Below are 20,136 nucleotides of genomic sequence, written 5' to 3' on the forward strand. Positions count from 1 at the left end.
AGTGAATGAGTATCCTAAATGGAATACGAAACCTCTGATTGACAAAATGGAAATGAAAACCAAAGTATGGGGGGGAATAAAAAATTTCGAGGGCAGATAAGATCGCGTTGATTAAAACAATCCTTCTTCCTAAGCTCCTGTACGTGTTTGGAGCAGCACCTATGTGGTGCGAGAAACATTTGTTTAGAAAAATAATAGCAGTTTTGAATTCACTTATATGGGGCAGGAAAAGGACTCGCATAAAGATAGAATGTTTGTGACTTCCCAGAGATAGAGGTGAACTGGCGTTTCCACATATTATGAAGAACTTTTTGGCAGCTCAAGTATACTTTATTAGAGAGTGGAATTTTTTTTATTTTTGGAATATCTGATTAAAAATTCAAATGGAGATTATGACAACATTTATCAGTTATTAGAATCTGGGCAGTTGAAAGAGGGAAAATGGAAAGGTAATATAATAGTTGGGAGTTTGGTAAAATCCTGGGACTTATTTAAAAAGGAATTGGGAATAGTAGGTATGTTAGATACAGCACCACTTTAGGAAAACACATATTTCACAAATGTTTTGAGGAAGGTAGAGATGAAAACGCTTCAGGAGTTAGGGTTTAATGTGGTAAAAGATGTTTGGAAGAAAGGTAAATTTATAGAATGGGGGAAAATAAAAGGGAAATTGGAATGGGAACTTGGTTTAAATATAGGACTTGAAGGATGGACGGCCCAGTTAGGAATACAGTGGAGAAGGGACTTGTGATTAATGATACACCCAGATTTATTAAGAAAATGATAGAAAGTAGAGTAAATAGGAAAATAATGTCTAGTGTGTATTCAACACTGATTAATGTACTGAAACCAAATTTGAAACACGGTAGCACTTGAGCATGGAGGGAGTATTTAGGAACAATAGAGGAGAATCAGTGGGAGGGTATATATAAAAAGATTAACCAGATCTTGCTGAATAATAACCATAAAATAGTCCAATTTAATATAGTGTATAGATTATATTATACCCCATCTTTTTTGTGAACAATAGGAAAGAAAACCAATAGTAACTGCCCTAAATGTGATAGAGAAGGAGCGGGTTTTCTACACATCTTGTGGATGTGTGGTAGAATTCAGAAATTTTGGTTCGATGTATATGATGAAATAGGAAAACAATTGGAGACGATGAACCGGTGATAGAAGAAAGGAGAGAAAAAGCAAACCGTTTCATAGAATGCTATTCTGTGCTAGATTTATGATTCCTAAAAAAATGATTAATTTGCATCCTCCTAGTAAGAGGGAATGGTTAGAAATGGTAAAAAGAGATTATACAAAGTAATCAATATGGTATCGAAGTAGAAGATTGGAGAATTATTATTATTATTTTTTTGAATGGGGGAAAGAAAAGATGGAATAAATATGTATTGTGTTGTAATGAATATACTTATTGTGACTGTGTAACACAAAAAAAAAAAAAATAGGGGGAAAGTAAGAGAAGCTCTAAATTGCCCATACACTTTATAGCAGTTTTTAAACTACTATGGCATCCTGCAAAATTACAGTACTGTATTTTTTGCCGTATAAGACGCACTTTTTCTTCCCCAAAACTGGGGGGAAAAGTTGGTGCTTCTTATACTGCGAATACCTGCGTCCATCAATGGCCGGGACCCGCCGCTAATACAGGACATCACCGATCGCAGTGATGCCCTGTATTAACCCTTCAGATGCGGCGATCAAAGCTGACCACTGCGTCTGAAGCGAAAATAACACTAACCCAGCTGCTCAGTCGGGCTGTTCGGGACCGCTGCGGTGAAATCGCGGCGTCCCGAACAGCTTACAGGACACCGGGAGGGACCTTACCTGCCTCCTCGGTGTCTTCTCCGTGCCGGGATCCCCTGCGCTCTCCTTCGGCATCATCACGTCGTCGCACACGCCGTCATCCAATAGGAGCGACGTGTGTAGCGTCGTGATGACGGCGACGGAGTGCGTGGATCCCGGGGAAGAAGAAGTCCGGAGCGTTGGGGACACCACAGGGACGCGGCGACAGCGATGGAGCGACATCCAGGGCACCGGTGACGCGTCCGTAGCGGCGGGGACACATGAGTACTACCTCCTATACCAGTGGTCTTCAACCTGCAGACCTCCAGATGTTGCAAAACTACAACTCCCAGCATGCCTGGACAGCCGTTGGCTGTCCGGGCATGCTGGGAGTTGTAGTTTTGCAACATCTGGAGGTCCGCAGTTTGAAGACCACTGTTGGGTTCAGAATCTTTATTTTTTTAGATTTTGCACCTATAAATTGGGTGCGTCTTATACGCTAGTGCGTTCTATAGGGCGAAAAATACGGTATATGCTCAAATAGTCTGAATGTAGTCTAAGCTCAGTGAACTGAATGGGCGTTCTTCGGGTAAGCGGCAGTATATCGTTCTGCTGGTATAACACATATATATGCATCTAGGGGATAAGTTTTTATCTATTAGATATCATCTTTAACTTTAATTTGTGTTTGATCTTTTCAGACACGTTACATAATTTAGTTGTTTCTTTGCATTGTTTTGTAGAAAGAAGAACAAGAAATTCTCTCCAAAAGGGACATGGAAGAAAAAAGCATTGTAATTGAAATACCTGAAACTTTGAAAAAGAAGCTGGAAGAGGATTGCTATTACATAAACAAACGCAAACGGGTACATTAATGCTAAATATTTTCATCTTTTGCAGCTTGGTGTACAAGGACGTGGTATTGTTTGCATATTTACAAAATCTAGAACTACATTTGCCAGCTATGTGAATTGACCAATATTTTTTTTTTTTTTTTTACTTCGTTCCAGCTTGTGAAACTGCCTTGTCAGACCAACATCATCACTATTCTTGAGTCGTACGTCAAACACTTTGCGATAAACGCAGCATTTTCTGCAAATGAAAGAATTAGACATCATCAGACCACATCAAATGTCAACATGAATCTCCACTATGTTCCACCTGAGAAAAAGTAAGATATTCTGTCTCTCTCTCTCTCTCTCTCTCTATATATATATATATATATATCTATCCCATATATATATATATATATATATATATATATATATATATATATTATAGTTTGTGTGTATATCACTCTTTACCTCTCTTAAGACAGGTAGAGGATTCCATATAGCAAGATGGATAAAGCTACGTTTCAGGGGCACACCCCCTTAGTCATGCACATGACTAAAGGGGTTTGCCCCTGAAACGTAGCGTGGCAGGTTTGTACCCGTGTCTCTCTCCAACTGACCGAGGTATGTGCGTTATCCATCTTGCTATATGAAATCATCTATATCTTACATCATGAAATTTGAAATGTCAAACTGAAGTTTAAAGAATAAATGAGAATACATTGGAGTTATTTCCGAGTAACTGGAGTCAGAAGATTCTTTATATATATTTTACCTGTCTGCTGATTACCATGCCTTGATAACTTTGTTATTTATACTGATAAAGAAAAACACAGCAAATTGTTTACATTTAGCATGTACATTTTGTTTACATTTAGTATGCACATTTTAACCCCTTTAGGCTAGGATGCCACTGCAGTTTTTGAGCCAGAGTCAGAAATGGATCCATAAGGGAGAAGAAGTGTAAGTCCATCCTTTATATGTCCTATTCCTTATAAATCCACTTCTGGCTTTGGCTCAAAAACTGCAGTGGCAGTATTCCAAAAACTGCCAGAAAAAAAACCAAGTGGAATCCTAGCCTAAGGACGCAGGCTTTTTCCGCTTTTGCATTTTTATTTTTTCCTCATCACCTTCTAAAAATCATAACTCTTTCAGTTTTGCACCTAAAATTCCATATTATGGCTCATTTTAGCGCCACCAATGCTACTTTGCAGTGACATTAATCATTTTACCAAAATATCCACAGCAAAGCGGGAAAAATATTCAATATGCAACAAAATTGAAGAAAAAATGCAATTTTGTAACTTTTGGGGGCTTCCGTTTCTACACATAAAAATGACACCTTATCTTTATTCTGTAGGTCCATATGGTTAAAATGATACCCTACTTACCGTATATACTTGAGTATAAGCCGACCCGAATATAAGCCGAGGCCCCTAATTTTACCCCAAAATCCCAGGAAAAGTTATTGACTAGAGTATAAGCCTAGGGTGGGAAATACATCATCCCCCCCCTGTCATCATCCAGACCCCCGTCATTAACACCCTCATCATCATCACCACCTGTCATCATCACCCCTTCATCATCCACTTGTCATCATCCCACACCCCCCTTCATCATCCCTTTGTCATCATCCCCTCCCCCCTTCATCATCCCCTTGTCATCATCCCCACCCCCCTTCATCATCCCCTTGTCATCATCCCACCCCCCCCCCCCCTTCATCATCCCCTTGTCATCATCACACATCCCCCCCCTTCATCATCCCCTTGTCATCATCCCACACCCCCCCTTCATCATCCCCTTGTCATAATCCCACACCCCCCTTCATCATCCCCATGTCATCAGCCCCCCCCCCCCTTCATGATCACCGCTTGTCAATGTCTGATGCAGTGGTCTTCAACCTGCGGACCTCCAGAGGTTTCAAAACTACAATGCCCAGCAAGCCCGGGCAGCCATCGGCTGTCCGGGCTTGCTGGGAGTTGTAGTTTTGAAACCTCTGGAGGTCCGCAGGTTGAAGACCACTGCGGCCTTCGACATCATCCAGCCTCCTCTCACCCCCTTTAGTTCTGTACTCACCTCCGCTCGGCGGGACGTTAGGGTGCGCTGGTCCGGTGCTGCAGGACTGTCCGGTGGGGAGGTCGTCCGGTGGGATAGTGGTTCCGGGCTGCCATCTTCACCGAGGGGGCCTCTTCTCAGCGCTTCGGGCCCGGAATAGAGGCGTTGCCTTGACGACGACGCAGAGGGACGTTGGTAATGAACGTACCTCTGCGTCGTCGTCAAGGCAACGTGACTATTCCGGGCCCAAAGCGCGGAGAAGAGGCAGCCCGGAACCACTATCCCATCGGACGACCTCCCCAGCGGACAGTCCTGCAGCACCGGACCAGCGCAACCTAACGTCCCGCCGAGCGGAGGTGAGTACAGAACTAAAGGGGGTGAGAGGGGGCTGAATGATGTCGAAGGCCGCAGTGGTCTTTGACCTGCGGACCTCCAGAGGTTTCAAAACTACAACTCCCAGCAAGCCTGGACAGCCGATGGCTGCCCGTGCTTGCTGGGAGTTGTAGTTTTGAAACATCTGGAGGTCCGCAGGTTGAAAACCACTGAGGGCAGAGAGTTCATTCGAGTATAAGCTGAGGGGGGTGTTTTCAGCACGAAAAATCATGCTGAAAAACTCTGCTTATATTCGAGTATATACGGTATATAGGTTTGACGTCCTGCGTCCTTAAGAGGTTAATACTCTTTATGAGGATTAAAATGCATATGTTAAACAAAACCAAAAAATTGATAAAAGCCACAAAAATAGAGACAGAAAGACTCATTGCCAAAGAGAGTAAAACTAACCCCAAAATGTTCTTTAACTATATAAATAGCAAAAAAGGTCAAAAGTGAAAGTGTTGGCCCTTTTAACCCCTTAAGGACGCAGACCATTTAATTTTTACGTTAGTTTTTTCTTCCTCGCATTCAAAAAATCATAACTTTTATGTTTTCATCCACAGACTAGTATGAGGGCTTGTTTTTTGCGCGACCAGTTGTCCATTGTAATGCCATCACTCATTTTACCATAAAATGTTTGGCGCAACCAACAAAATACTATTTGTGTGGTGAAATTAAAAAGAAAACCGCAGTTTTGCTAATTTTTTAAGGTCTTCTTTTCACGCCGTACAATTTACGGTAAAAATGACATGTGTTCTTTATTCTTTGGGTCAATACGATTAAAATGATACCCGTGATAACATACTTTTCTATTACTGTTGCGCTTAAAAAAAATCGCTAACTTTTTAACCAAATTAGTACGTTTAAAATCCACCTATTTTGAAGACCTATAACTTTTTCATTTTTCCGTATAAGCGGCGTTAGGAGGGCTCATTTTTTGCGCCGCGATCTGTACTTTTTTATTGATACCATATTTGCGTATATTTTTGGGGGAATAAAATGTTATAAAAAAAACATCTATTTTGGACTTTTTTTTTATTTTTACGTTCACACCGTTCACCGTACGGTATCATTAACATTTTATTTTAATAGTTCAGATATTAACGCACGCTGTAATACCAAATATGTATATAAAATATTTTTTTAACACTTTTTGGGGGTGAAATAGGGAAAATGGGACAATTTACGTTTTTATTGGGGGAGGGTTTTTTTTCAAATTTTTTTACTTTTATTTTTTTACTTTTATTTTTACACTTTAATAGTCCCCATAGGGGACTATTTATAGCAATCACTCGATTGCTAATACTGTTCAGTGCTATGTATAGGACACAGCACTGATCAGCATTATCGGTCATCTTCTGCTCTGGTCTGCGGGAAGGCAGATCAAAGCAGAAGACGCCGGGAAGGCAGCGGAGCCAGGTGAGGGGACCTCCGTCTGCCTTGCTGGATGATCGGATCGCCACGGCAGCGCTACAGGCTATCCGATCATCCATTTTAGTGACCGCGATGCTGCAGATGCCGTGATCTGTATTGATCACGGCATCTGAGGGGTTAATGGCAGACATCCGCAGGATCGCGGGTGTCCGCCATTGCGGGCGGGTCCCTGGCTGCGATCAGCAGCCGGGACCTGCCGCGCATGATCCTGGCATCGCTCCAATGCTCGCGATTATGCTTAGGATGTAAATGTACGTCCTGGTGCGTTAAGTACCACCTCACAGGACGTACATTTACGTCCTTCGTCGTTAAGGGGTTAAAAATTAAGAGGATGAAATTATAGACGGGGATCAGGAAAAAGCAAATATATTAAACAAATGCCAGGTGAAATACAGTGTAATAAGGTAAACTCCCCAGTACAGGTCACCTGTCTAACCCAGGAAGAAGTACAGTGCCGCCTATAAAAAAAATCAAAATAGACAAATCACCAGGTCCAGATGGCATTCACCCCTGTGTTCTAAAGGAATTAAGTAATGTAATAGACAGACCACTATTTTTAATATTCAGGGACTCTATAGTAACAGGGACTGTTCCCCAGGACTGGCGCGTAGCAAATGTGGTGCCAATATTTTAAAAGGGGTCAAAAGTTGACCCCAGGCCTGTTAGTTTAACCTCCGTTGTATGTAACTTGTTTGAGGGTTTCCTAAGGAATGCTATTTTAGAGTATCTTGATAAAAATAAATGTGTGACCCCATATCAGCATGGTTTTATGAGGGATCAGTCCTGTCAAACCAACCTGATTAGCTTTTATGAGGAGGTGAGCTTCAAACTGAACTAGGGGCAATTATTGGATGTTGTATATCTGGATTTTTCCAAAGCCTTTGATATGGTGCCACATAAAAGATTGGTGCATAAAGTGAGAAGGATTGGGCTGGGGGAAAATGTGTACAAGTGGGTAAGTAACTGGATCAGTGATAGGAAACAGAGGGTGGTTATTAATGGTACTTATTCTTATTAGGTAACTGTTACTAGTGGGGTACCACAAGGGTCAGTCTTGGGTCCTGTTCTATTTAATATATTTATTAATGACCCTGTAGAGGGGTTGATTAGTAAAGTGGCAATCTTTGCAGATGATACTAAACTCTGTAAAGCGGTAAACACAATAGAGGACAGTGCACTGTTACAAATGGATCTGGATAGGTTGGAGGTTTGGGCTGGGAAGTGTCCGATGAGGTTCAACACTGACAAATGTAAGATAATGCACATGGGGAAGAAAAATCCTGGCTAAGATTATGTATTAAATGGGAGCACACTTGGGACGACTAACATGAAAAAGGACTTCGGAGTCTTAGTTAATAGTTAATTTAGCTGTAGTGACCAGTGTCGGGCATCTGCTGCCAAGGCAAATAAAATCATGAGGTGCATCAATAAAGGCATAGATGCCCACAACAAGGAAATAATTCTACCGCTGTACAAATCACTAGTCAGACCACACATGGAATACTGTGTACAGTACTGGGCACCAGTGTACAAGATAGATATAGTGGAGCTGTAGAGGGTTCAAAGAGGGCAACCAGAGTAATACGGGGAATGGGAGGACTTCAGTAACCAGAAAGATTATCAGAATTGGGGTTATTTAGTTTAGAAAAAAGAAGGCTTAGGGGAGACCTAATAACTATGTATAAATATATCTGGGGAACGTACAGAGATCTCTCCCATGATCTATTTATACCCAGGTCTGTATCTATAACAAGGGGGCATCCTCTAGGAAAGAAGGTTTCTACACCAGCACAGATGGGGATTCTTTACTGTAAGAGCAGTGAGACTGTGGAATTCTCTGCCAGAGGAGGGGATCATGGTGTAAAAGAATTTAAAAGGGTCTGGATGCATTTTTGGAGCATAATAACATTGCTGGTTATGGATATTAGATTTATAGGGACAGAAGGTTGATCCAGAGATTTATTCTGATGCCATATTTGGAGTCGGGAAGGAATTTTTACCTCTAGTATGAGGGTTTTTTTTGCCTTCCCCTGGATCAACTCAGTAGGGACTCATTAGGGTTATAGGTTGAACTTGATGGACTCTGCTCTTTTTTCAACCTTATGAACTATGTAACTATACCGTTTTCAATTTACAAAGGGGTTGTCTTAAGTAAAGTAGCCCTTGTTGCCTATAGCAACTAATTACAGCTCAGATTTAATTTTAGCAGAGCAGATAAAAAAAAAATTAGTGCTGTGATTTTATTGCTATGAGCAACAATTCTTTTTATTTTTTTTTTTTTTTTACAACAGATTTAAATGTACGTCCTGGTGCGGAAGGACTTTCCCCACCAGGACTTACATTTAAGTCCTGTACATGACCACGAGCATCGGAGCGGTACTCGCGTCATGCACTGCAGGTCCCAGCTGCTATAAGCGATCATGCTGATGTCTGCCATTAACCCCTCAGATGCCGTGATCAATACAGATCATGGCATCTGCGGCAATGCGTGTGTTTGGATGATCAGATCGCCCGTGGCGCTGCCGCAGGGAATCCGATCATCTAAGAGGGCGGACAGAGGTCCCCTCACCTGTCTCTGTATGTCTCCTGGGGTCTTTTGCTCTGGTCTGAGATCGAGCAGACCAGAGCTGAAGATCGCCGATAAAACTGATCAGTGCTATGCATATGCATAGCACTGAACAGTATTAGCAATCAAATGATAGTGCCCTATGGGGACAAAAAAAATTAAAAAGAAAAAAGTGTAAAAAAAAACACTTTTTGTGAAAAATCCCCTACCCCAATAAAAATGTAAATCTTCCCTTTTCCTATTTCTTTCCCATTTACCCAAAAAGCATAAAAAATTAATAAATAAACAGATTTGGTATCGCCGCGTGTGTAAATATCCGAAAAATCAAAATATAATGTTAATGATCCCGTACGGTGAACGGCGTAAACGTATTAAAAAAGAAAATGGGCAAAATTATAATAAGTAAAATTTTATTAACCCCAAAAATTTGTAAAAGTGATTTCAAAGTTTCAGATATGCAATTGTGGTATCAATAAAAAGTACAGATCACGGAGCAAAAAATGAGCCCTCATTTTATTGATATTGACCCACAGAATAAAGAAAACGTGTTGTTTTTAACCATAAAGTGTACAGTGTGAAAACGAAACCCTGCAAAATTGTGGTTTTAATTTTAAATTTCCTCACTAAAAAATATTTTTTTGGGTTCGTCGTACATTTTATAGTAAAATAAGGTGTCATTACAAAGTACAATTGGTCACACAAAAAAACAAGCCCTCATATGGGTTTGTGGATGGAAATATAAGAGTTATGCATTTAAGAAGGCGAGGAGGAAAAAACAAAAATGCAAAAATAAAATTGGCTTGGTCCTTAAGGTTAAAATGGGCTTGGTCCTTAAGAGGTTAAGGGTAGGGGAGGTAGGAAGAATCTGTCTTTGTAGTCCACACAAATTTCAGCCATTTAGTGATAAAAAATAAAATAATAAAAAAAACAGCACTCTGAGGCAAAATAGACCAGTGGCTTCAATAGAGATGAGGTTGCATTTCTTTAAGACTATCTGAAACTTCTTACAGCCATGGTGTCCATCATGTTTGCCAAATGCAGCCTGCTGGAGATATCCTCCCTCTATTGAATTGTTTTGGCCTCCTTCTGACACCAAAAGACAATGAAAAGGAAGAGCGCTGCTGGACTAACAGTGCTCTACTCCCTGTCCTGGCACTCTCTTCATCCACAGTAATCAGACCCTAATAAAGCATCGGACGAGCCCAAACCAGTTATTTAGGGTCAGTATTCCCCAAACTGTCGTGTGTGGCAAAGAATAAAGGAAATATCCGCACTCACCGCCGGTATCGATAATGGCTGCTCCTAAATGGACTTCATAGCCGGACCGGGACTGCAGAGACTCTGGATGCGCTCAGAGGTTATAACCGGTTTATTTTGCGCATTCGTGCTTCATCAGGCTGGATGAAGCACGAATACGCAAAATAAACCGGTTATAACCTCTGAGCGCATCCAGAGTCTCTGCAGTCCCGGTCCGGCTATGAAGTCCATTTAGGAGCAGCCATTATCGATACTGGCGGTGAGTGCGGATATTTCCTTTATTCTTTGCTACACACGATATATCTAGCTGTCTCTTTGCATTTGTTCCAGCACCACCACCCAGCTCATCAGTTGATCTCCCTGTTTGCTATATTGTCTCGCTGACACCGTTAACCCTTGAGAAGCCATATGCATTTGATGCCTTCCTCTCTCCTCTATCCACATTTATTCCCCAATCTGTGTTTCTTCAGATGGTGTAAAACTACAACTGCCATAAGGTCCTGCTATCGGGGTGTGATGTGAGTTGTACTTTTGCAACATCTAGAGAGCCACAGATTTAGACAATGATTTAGAGCAGGGGTAGGCAACCTTTTGGTAGTGCTGTGCCCAAATTTTTTTTTAAGTCGCTTGTTGTGTCGTTAATATGGCTTGTTGTGGTGTGGCTTTCGGTGGGTGGGGTTTGTGTGGGTGTGGCTTGGCTCAAATTGTCCCTATATATTTTTCTCGCTGTAAGGACCTTACAGTGAGAACAACCATTTTAATGCAGACCTGTATAATACTGACCCCAGAATCAGTCCCCACCATAATACAGACCAAAGAATCAGTCCCTTCCATAATACAGACCCCAGAATCAGTCCCCTCCATAATACAGACCCCAGAATCACCACCCACCATAATACAGACCCCAGCATCAGATCCCACCATAATACAGACCCCAGAATCACCACCCACCATAATACAGACCCCAGAATCACCACCCACCATAATACAGACCCCAGAATCACCACCCACCATAATACAGACCCCAGAATCACCACTCACCATAATACAGACCCCAGAATCAGTCTCCACCAAAATACAGACCCCAGAATCAGACCTCACCATAATACAGACCCCAGAATCACCACCCACCATAATACAGACCCCATAATCACCACCCACCATAATACAGACCCTAGAATCACCACCCACCATAATACAGACCCCAGAATCAGACCCCACCATAATACAGACCACAGAATCACCACCCACCATAATACAGACCACAGAATCACCACCCACCATAATACAGACCCCAGAATCAGACCCCACCATAATACAGACCACATAATCAATCCCCACCATAATACAGACCCCAGAATCAGTCCCCACCAAAATACAGACCCCAGAATCAGACCCCACCATAATACAGACCCCAGAATCAGACCCCACCATAATACAGACCCCAGAATCAGTCCCCACCAAAATACAGACCCCACCATAATACAGACCCCAGAATCAGACCCCACCATAATACAGACCTCAGAATCACCAACCACCATAATACAGACCCCAGAATCAGACCCCACTATAACAGACCCCAGAATAAGATCCCACCATAATACAGACCCCAGAATCACCACCCACCAAAATACAGACCCCAGAATCACAACCCACCATAATTCAGACCCCAGAATCAAACCCCACCATAATACAGACCCCAGAATCACCACCCACCATAATACAGATCCCAGACTTGGCCATAATACTGACCCTAGAATCAGTCCTCACCCCAATACAGACCCCTGAATCAGTCCCCACCATAATACAGACCCTAGAAACAGACCCCAGAATCAGTCCCCACCAAAATACAGACCCCAGAATCACCACCCACCAAAATACAGACCCCAGAATCACCACCCACCATAATACAGACCCCAGAATCACCACCCACCATAATACAGACCCCAGAATCACCACCCACCATAATACAGACCCCAGAATCACCACCCACCATAATACAGACCCCAGTCATTTTGCACAATAATATAAATACAGTTACATTAACTGACTCTCAATTCACATCTTTTGCGGTAGGCGTCGTCCACTTTCCTTCTGTTCTCCTTCTGGCTCAGACCACCATGATGACTTCTTCCAGCTAAAACCCATCACTGCAGCATCTGCAGGACAAACATCTTAGTTTCTGCATTTTTCCAGTGCTCTCCCCAGAAGTGCAAAATTCAGTGGAGTTTATTTAATTCCAAACAGTGTTACAGAGCAGGCTGCGTCTCCGCCTTTGTCAAGCATGAGAGGCGACGAAACGTAGCCTGCTCTGTAACACTCTTTGAAATGGAATAAATTGCACTGAATTCTGCACTTTACTTTGGTGAGCTTGATTTTCCTTGGATATAAGTAGGTAGGTAGGTAGCTATGCAGGTAGGTAAGTAGATATGGAGGAAAGTTCATAGGTAGGTAGCAAGGTAGGTAAATGGGTAGCTATGTATGTAGGTAGGTACTTAGGTTACTATGTAGGTAGTTAGCCAGGTAGCTAAGTAGGTGGATATGTAACCCGGAAATTAATAAGGTAGGCATCCAGGCAGGTAATTGTGTAGGTAGCCAGTGCTCCTTCACAAACAAATCATTATTCCCCTCCCTGTCACCTGCACCCCTCTTCCAATCACTTGCACCACCATCACTTGCACTTGCATTATCACTTGCATCACCACCATCATGACTTGCGCACCTCCTCCCCATGATCATGACTTGCGCACCCCCTCCCCATGATCATGACTTGCGCACCCCCTCCCCATGATCATGACTTGCGCACCCCCTCCCCATGATCATGACTTGCGCACCCCCTCCCCATGATCATGGCACCCCCTCCGTCATCAGCACTTGCGCACCCCCTCCCCGTCATCAGCACTTGCGCACCCCCTCCCCGTCATCAGCACTTGCGCACCCCCTCCCCGTCATCAGCACTTGCGCACCCCCTCCCCGTCATCAGCACTTGCGCACCCCCTCCCCGTCATCAGCACTTGCGCACCCCCTCCCCGTCATCAGCACTTGCGCACCCCCTCCCCGTCATCAGCACTTGCGCACCCCCTCCCCGTCATCAGCACTTGCGCACCCCCTCCCCGTCATCAGCACTTGCGCACCCCCTCCCCGTCATCAGCACTTGCGCACCCCCTCCCCGTCATCAGCACTTGCGCACCCCCTCCCCGTCATCAGCACTTGCGCACCCCCTCCCCGTCATCAGCACTTGCGCACCCCCTCCCCGTCATCAGCACTTGCGCACCCCCTCCCCGTCATCAGCACTTGCGCACCCCCTCCCCGTCATCAGCACTTGCGCACCCCCTCCCCGTCATCAGCACTTGCGCACCCCCTCCCCGTCATCAGCACTTGCGCACCCCCTCCCCGTCATCAGCACTTGCGCACCCCCTCCCCGTCATCAGCACTTGCGCACCCCCTCCCCGTCATCAGCACTTGCGCACCCCCTCCCCGTCATCAGCACTTGCGCACCCCCTCCCCGTCATCAGCACTTGCGCACCCCCTCCCCGTCATCAGCACTTGCGCACCCCCTCCCCGTCATCAGCACTTGCGCACCCCCTCCCCGTCATCAGCACTTGCGCACCCCCTCCCCGTCATCAGCACTTGCGCACCCCCTCCCCGTCATCAGCACTTGCGCACCCCCTCCCCGTCATCAGCACTTGCGCACCCCCTCCCCGTCATCAGCACTTGCGCACCCCCTCCCCGTCATCAGCACTTGCGCACCCCCTCCCCGTCATCAGCACTTGCGCACCCCCTCCCCGTCATCAGCACTTGCGCACCCCCTCCCCGTCATCAGCACTTGCGCACCCCCTCCCCGTCATCAGCACTTGCGCACCCCCTCCCCGTCATCAGCACCTGCGCACCCCCTCCCCGTCATCAGCACTTGCGCACCCCCTCCCCGTCATCAGCACTTGCGCACCCCCTCCCCGTCATCAGCACTTGCGCACCCCCTCCCCGTCATCAGCACTTGCGCACCCCCTCCCCGTCATCAGCACTTGCGCACCCCCTCCCCGTCATCAGCACTTGCGCACCCCCTCCCCGTCATCAGCACTTGCGCACCCCCTCCCCGTCATCAGCACCTGCGCACCCCCTCCCCGTCATCAGCACTTGCGCACCCCCTCCCCGTCATCAGCACCTGCGCACCCCCTCCCCGTCATCAGCACCTGCGCACCCCCTCCCCGTCATCAGCACCTGCGCACCCCCTCCCCGTCATCAGCACCTGCGCACCCCCTCCCCGTCATCAGCACCTGCGCACCCCCTCCCCGTCATCAGCACTTGCGCACCCCCTCCCCGTCATCAGCACTTGCGCACCCCCTCCCCGTCATCAGCACTTGCACCCCTCATCGTCATCATCACTTGCACCCCCCCTCATCATCACTTGCACCCCCCTCCCCTCATCATCACTTGCACGACTCCCCCCTCCCATCATCATCATCACTTGCATTCCCCCCCCCCCCCCTCCCGTCACCTTCCCTCCCCTCCCGTCATCTTCCCTCCCCTGCTCTGCTGATTCCAGGATGATTAAAAAAAAAAAATAATAACATTTGCTCATCGATATTTCAGGCAGGGATCTCCTGGGCAGCACAAGCTAGCTGCGTTCTTTTCCACCTGCAGTGCAGATGCCGATGAGTGACGTGGGGGGCAGAGTTGACAGGTCTTCTCTCAGTGAAGCAGCAGGTCCTGCAGCTCACACTGAGAAGAGGCTTAAGCTGTGTGTGCACCTCTCTGAGCACATCTCTGCCCGGAGCTAGCCCCGCATGCCACTCAGAAGCACCTCTTGTGCCATGAGTGGCACGCGTGCAGAGGTTGCCGACCCCTTGATATTGAGTTAGGGGACACAGATGATTAAGGGTATGTGTTGTATTGCTGTGGAGTATTAACATGCTTTTTTTCTTAGTAAAAAATAAGTTGGCCCCCACACATATCCATTTCTGGTGACCTGGCCCACTGCAGAGTAAACTGACAGTAGGGATCCTGTAAGAGAGATGTCTGTTAATATTTGTTTCAAATTTTTTTTTTTTTTTCCAGTGTGGAATTGTGCAAAGAAATGGTGGATGGCTTGAGAATTACATTCGACTTCACACTCCCACTGATCCTCCTCTACCCATATGAGCAAGCACAATATAAGAAGGTGATCTCATCTAAATTTTTTCTTCCTATTAAAGAAATTACATCTTTTGGAAATAGGTATGTTTTTATGTTTTTGTGGTTTTTTTGTGTGTATTTTTTACAAAGTAAAAAAAGAGAGAAAAAAACTTCCTTCTTCTTTTTAAGGAACCAAGAGGAAGTTTCACCAAGTCCACCACTTTTAAATCCACCAACACCACAGTCCACAGACAGCCAGCCTACCACTGGAGAATCCACAACTCCAAAGAGGCGGAGAACAGAGCCAGACATCTTGCAGTCCTTGAGGCGCTCAACACGACACAGTACAAGTTGTGATAGGATGTCCGAGAGTAGCGCTTCTCCACAGCCCAAGCGACGGCATCAAGAGACACCAACTTCAATGCCAAAGCTATTTCTACACTTAGAGAAGAGTAGGTGACATCATATGCTAAAGCCATATTCATAGTCTTTCTTTTTATATATATATTTTATTTTTAGGATACGTATCCTTAGGGCCCATCCACATTATGGAATTTCCCAGCAGAAATTCTGGTACAGAACAGTCCCAGGGGATTCTGCGGAGCTTTCTGCTGCCAAAATAATGAACCCGTTCGTTATTTCGTCGGAATATCAAACAGAATGCATTCTCGGATCCTATATCTAGCAATGCAGCGTGATCCTAGCACTGACTGCACCAACCGCCCTTGGGATCTCCATCCGGAATTTTTCCAGGCAAAGATTCCATAGTGAGCACAGACCCTTATACTACTCTTTTTATGTAGCAGACATTTTGACAAAATGTACACACTGAGCTGTTCCCCTACCATACAAATGTCTATAAACAGTTAAATTACCCATGTAGGATATTAGCCAGAAAGGAATCCTTTCCTAATAGAGATGAGCAGATTTACAGTACAAATCATTGTATGTGAATCTCAAGCACTGCAGTCAATTTTCCACTTTAAGTGCTTTGTCAAATGCTCATACTTCCTTGGCAAAGTCTGATAGGAGAGCATAACAAATTTCTAGTGGGGTCATGTAACATTCCAGGGCTCTTCCTCTCGTCTTCAAATACAATTCCAAGGAAATATCAAAATGGCTGCTTATTATTGGGTTATACTGGAAACATTCCTAAAACACGCCCTTCTCTAACGTCCCTTTCTGCTCGGTAGCTACCATCATTATTAACTTTTACCTCACTACCTACCTGCTCTCTCCACTTATTGGGGAGATTTATCAAAACCTGTGCAGAGGAAATGTTGCTGAGTTGCCCAAAGCAACCAATCAGATCGCTTCTTTAATTTTTAACAAGGCCTCTGCAAAATGAAAGACGCGATCTGATTGGTTGCTATGGGCAACTCAGCAACTTTTCCTTTGCACAGGTTTTGATAAATCTCCCCCATTGTATTTATTCAGGAAAATACACAATCAATACAAGAATTTACAAATAAAAAACCCAGCAACAATAGAGCAGAGCACCATTGGTATCATCAGTATTATATGTCAGGTAAATGCGGGGTGCAGGAAAAGCATAAAATACATGAGGTGAAGCCTTAGCCAGTAGCTGCATGGTAGGAAGTTGTAGTGGCAGCTTCTGTACACTAGCGGTGCAGGACCAAATTGAGCCACAACAAAATCTATGTGGGACTGTGGGGGGTAGGTACATTTATTCTTTTTACCAGTCCCAACAATATATCAATCTTTTTTAAACTCTGGAATACCAGTTTAAAGGGGTACTCCGGTGAAAACCTTTTTTCTTTTAAATCAACTGGTGGCAGAAAGTTAAACATATTTGTAAATTACTTCTATTAAAAAATCTTAATCCTTCCAGTACTTATTAGCTGCTGAATGCTACATAGGACATTTCTTTCTTTTTGGAACACTGATGACATCACGAGCACAGTGCTCTCTGCTGACATCTCTGTCCATTTTAGCAACCGTGCATAGCAGATGCATAGCAGATGTTTGCCAAGGGCAGCATGGTGGCTCAGTGGTTAGCACTGCTGCTTTGCAGTGCTGGGGACTTGGGTTCAAATCCCACTAAGGACAAGAATAAATAAAGTGTTGTTATTATTATTATAAGCAGTGAGAACTGTGCTCGTGATGTCATCAGAGAGCATTCCAAAAAGAAAAGAATTTACTCTGTAGTATTCAGCAGTTAATAAGTACAGGAAGGATTAAGATTTTTTAATAGAAGTAATTTACAAATATGTTTAACTTTCTCCCACCAGTTGATTTAAAAGAAAAAAAGTTTTCACCGGAGAACCCCTTTAAGGATATGTATTGTTCAACGCTCCTTGTACTCTCATTTGTGAGGCAAGAATGTTACATGATCCATTTAACAAATAAAGAAAATTTAACCTAGGCTTCCCGTTAGAGATTATCTGTGTTTTTGGGGTGACACGTTAAGGTTTATGCGATTTTCATTTTTATCATTTATTTATTTTTTAATTGCAATTATTGAATGCAAAGCCTGTTGGATGATATATGTAGGACATTTAAAAAACAAAAAAAAACACATATTTTCAAATCCATTCCTGTTGCTGTATTTAATAATTGTGATTAACCCCTTAAGGACACGGGGTTTTTTAATTTTGCTTCCAATTCCAATGCTTCCAACTTTCCACCTACTGACCCATACGAGGGCTTGTTTTTTTGCGCCACCAATTGTACTTTGTAAGTATACGATCTTGGCGCTTCCATTCTATGCAGTGCACTTTTCCATAAAAAAGAAACATTGGGGGAGAATTATCAAAACCTGTGTAGAGGAAGAGCGGTGCAGTTGCTCATAGCAACCAATCAGATTGCTTCTTTCATTTTTCAGAGGCCTTTTTAAAAATGAAAGTGATCTGATTGGTTGCTATTGGCAACTGCTCCGCTCTTCCTCTACATGGTTTTTGATAAATCTCCACACATATCTTAACTCTGTAGGTCATTTGGCCCGGTCGCTGATGTCCGGCATTAGCCACGGGTCCTGGCTGCTGATGGTAGCTGGGACCGAACGCATATGGAGTGAGCTCAGCTCCTGAGCTCGATTCATGGACCTGCCGCATGTATATATACGGGACTGGTCATTAAGGGGTTAAAAACCACCGCAGCCTTAAAATATTAGATAGGCAGAGGCCCAACTCCCGTAACCTGTGCAGTTTGAAGGAACCTCTTTCTTTACTGTGCACTGCTGCTTATACCTTCTGTGGGTGCAAGGTACTGCAGCAGTGTCCCATGTTAAAAAAAAAATAATAATTAGTAGTGATGGAAAGGGCATGAAATAATGCAGTAAACATTGAAGCGGCCACAGAGCTCGCATGAGCCCCATGGCCCCTTCAAATAACAGATCAGCATTTGAGTATATCATTTTTTTTCTTTATCCCCTCTCTAGAAACGCCTGTTCATAGTGGCTCATCATCACCAATTACTTTAACTCCCAGCAAAGAGGGAAGTTCTGTGTTTTCTGGACTTGAAGGTCGTCGAAACAATGAGCTCAATGAGGTAAAAACTTGCAGTTTTTAAAGTGCCTTTTAATTTTTTTATTTTTTTTTACCCACTGTATGATTCCTGTAGTCTGTATGATGCCTCTAGTCCTATAGTACCGTGCACATGTGATGGTTTGGAGGCATACAGCACATGCAAAGTGAGACATGTTAGAGTCATTATTTCTTACGTGAGATGTCAAGACCTACTCTTCTTACTAAACCTTCACTGGACATAAAGAGAGGCAACAACCTGACCATACAGCGAGTACCTTGCACAGGCTGTATTAAATAGAATAGGGCCAGCACTCGATACTCGCAGAGCAACAGATGGTTTTCTTGACCATTGTGTGTACAGTTTTTTTTACTTTGAAAGGAAAACTGACAGGCTGTTAACACACACACACACACTCTCTAAACCCAAGTGCTTGTGAACAGTAGAAAAACTGTCTCGCTTACAGAAAAAATGGGCGCCTGTTGTTGTTTGCTATAAGACTTCTGTCTGCAATGGAGGCAGGGAGGCGGCTTGCAGAGCTTTCCTACGTTCTCTCTATGCTGCGCTATGCCCACCCTTCATATAAGTGTTCAATTTTCTTTACTCTCACATCCTAGTGACGTGAGAGCCTATGCTCCTATGAGCGCACTGCTCCCTCGCTACACCTGGCAGAGTGGTGCCTGTGCGCTCCTGCAATTGCAAATTGCTCACACGACCGCAGGCTCTCACGTTACTAGGTTGTGAGTAATGAAAATTGAATATTTATAAAAAGGGTGGACATAGCACAGCATAGAGACGAGGCAGAGAAGCTGGGTAAGCCAGGTCCCCTCTGTAACAAATAAAACAGCAATGGGGGGCCATAACTCACCAACTGGACCAATTTCTGTAAGTGAAACGTTGTTTTACTCCTGTTCACCCCCCCCCCCCACTGTAACCCAGTGTATTTGGTTTAGTATAGAAATATATACAAAAGTAAAACGTAGATAGGATGGGCACTGCAACACCTAATGCTTGCAGCTGAGAGAGACCATGTAATAATTTCGACCCGGTGTGAATGTGGTTCTATGGGGTGCAAGACAAATCAAGGAAACAGAGGCAATTCCATAAATCCAATAGCAAAGAAGAAAATGTCTGCACTCCCCACAGGATCCCTTTTTAAATCAGGACTTTATTTAGGCAATAGGCAATGTCCATACATAATGATTCACACCCGGGAGGGAG

General features: G+C 44.2%; 1 protein-coding gene across 5 annotated transcripts in view; it reads left to right on the top strand.

The window, feature by feature from the left end:
- Window positions 1-20,136, top strand: part of MSL3 (MSL complex subunit 3) — a 50,365-nt gene that overhangs the window by 14,576 nt on the left and 15,653 nt on the right. For all 5 annotated transcript variants that reach the window (XM_056556164.1, XM_056556166.1, XM_056556167.1 and 2 more), the window contains 5 exons: window positions 2,541-2,663; window positions 2,808-2,968; window positions 15,373-15,531; window positions 15,619-15,881; window positions 18,830-18,939. In XM_056556164.1, coding sequence (XP_056412139.1) covers window positions 2,541-2,663; window positions 2,808-2,968; window positions 15,373-15,531; window positions 15,619-15,881; window positions 18,830-18,939 — 816 coding nt within the window. The remainder of the gene's footprint in view (window positions 1-2,540; window positions 2,664-2,807; window positions 2,969-15,372; window positions 15,532-15,618; window positions 15,882-18,829; window positions 18,940-20,136) is intronic.

The sequence above is a fragment of the Hyla sarda genome, chromosome 2 (assembly GCF_029499605.1).
Source record: "Hyla sarda isolate aHylSar1 chromosome 2, aHylSar1.hap1, whole genome shotgun sequence".
Taxonomy (NCBI): domain Eukaryota; kingdom Metazoa; phylum Chordata; class Amphibia; order Anura; family Hylidae; genus Hyla; species Hyla sarda.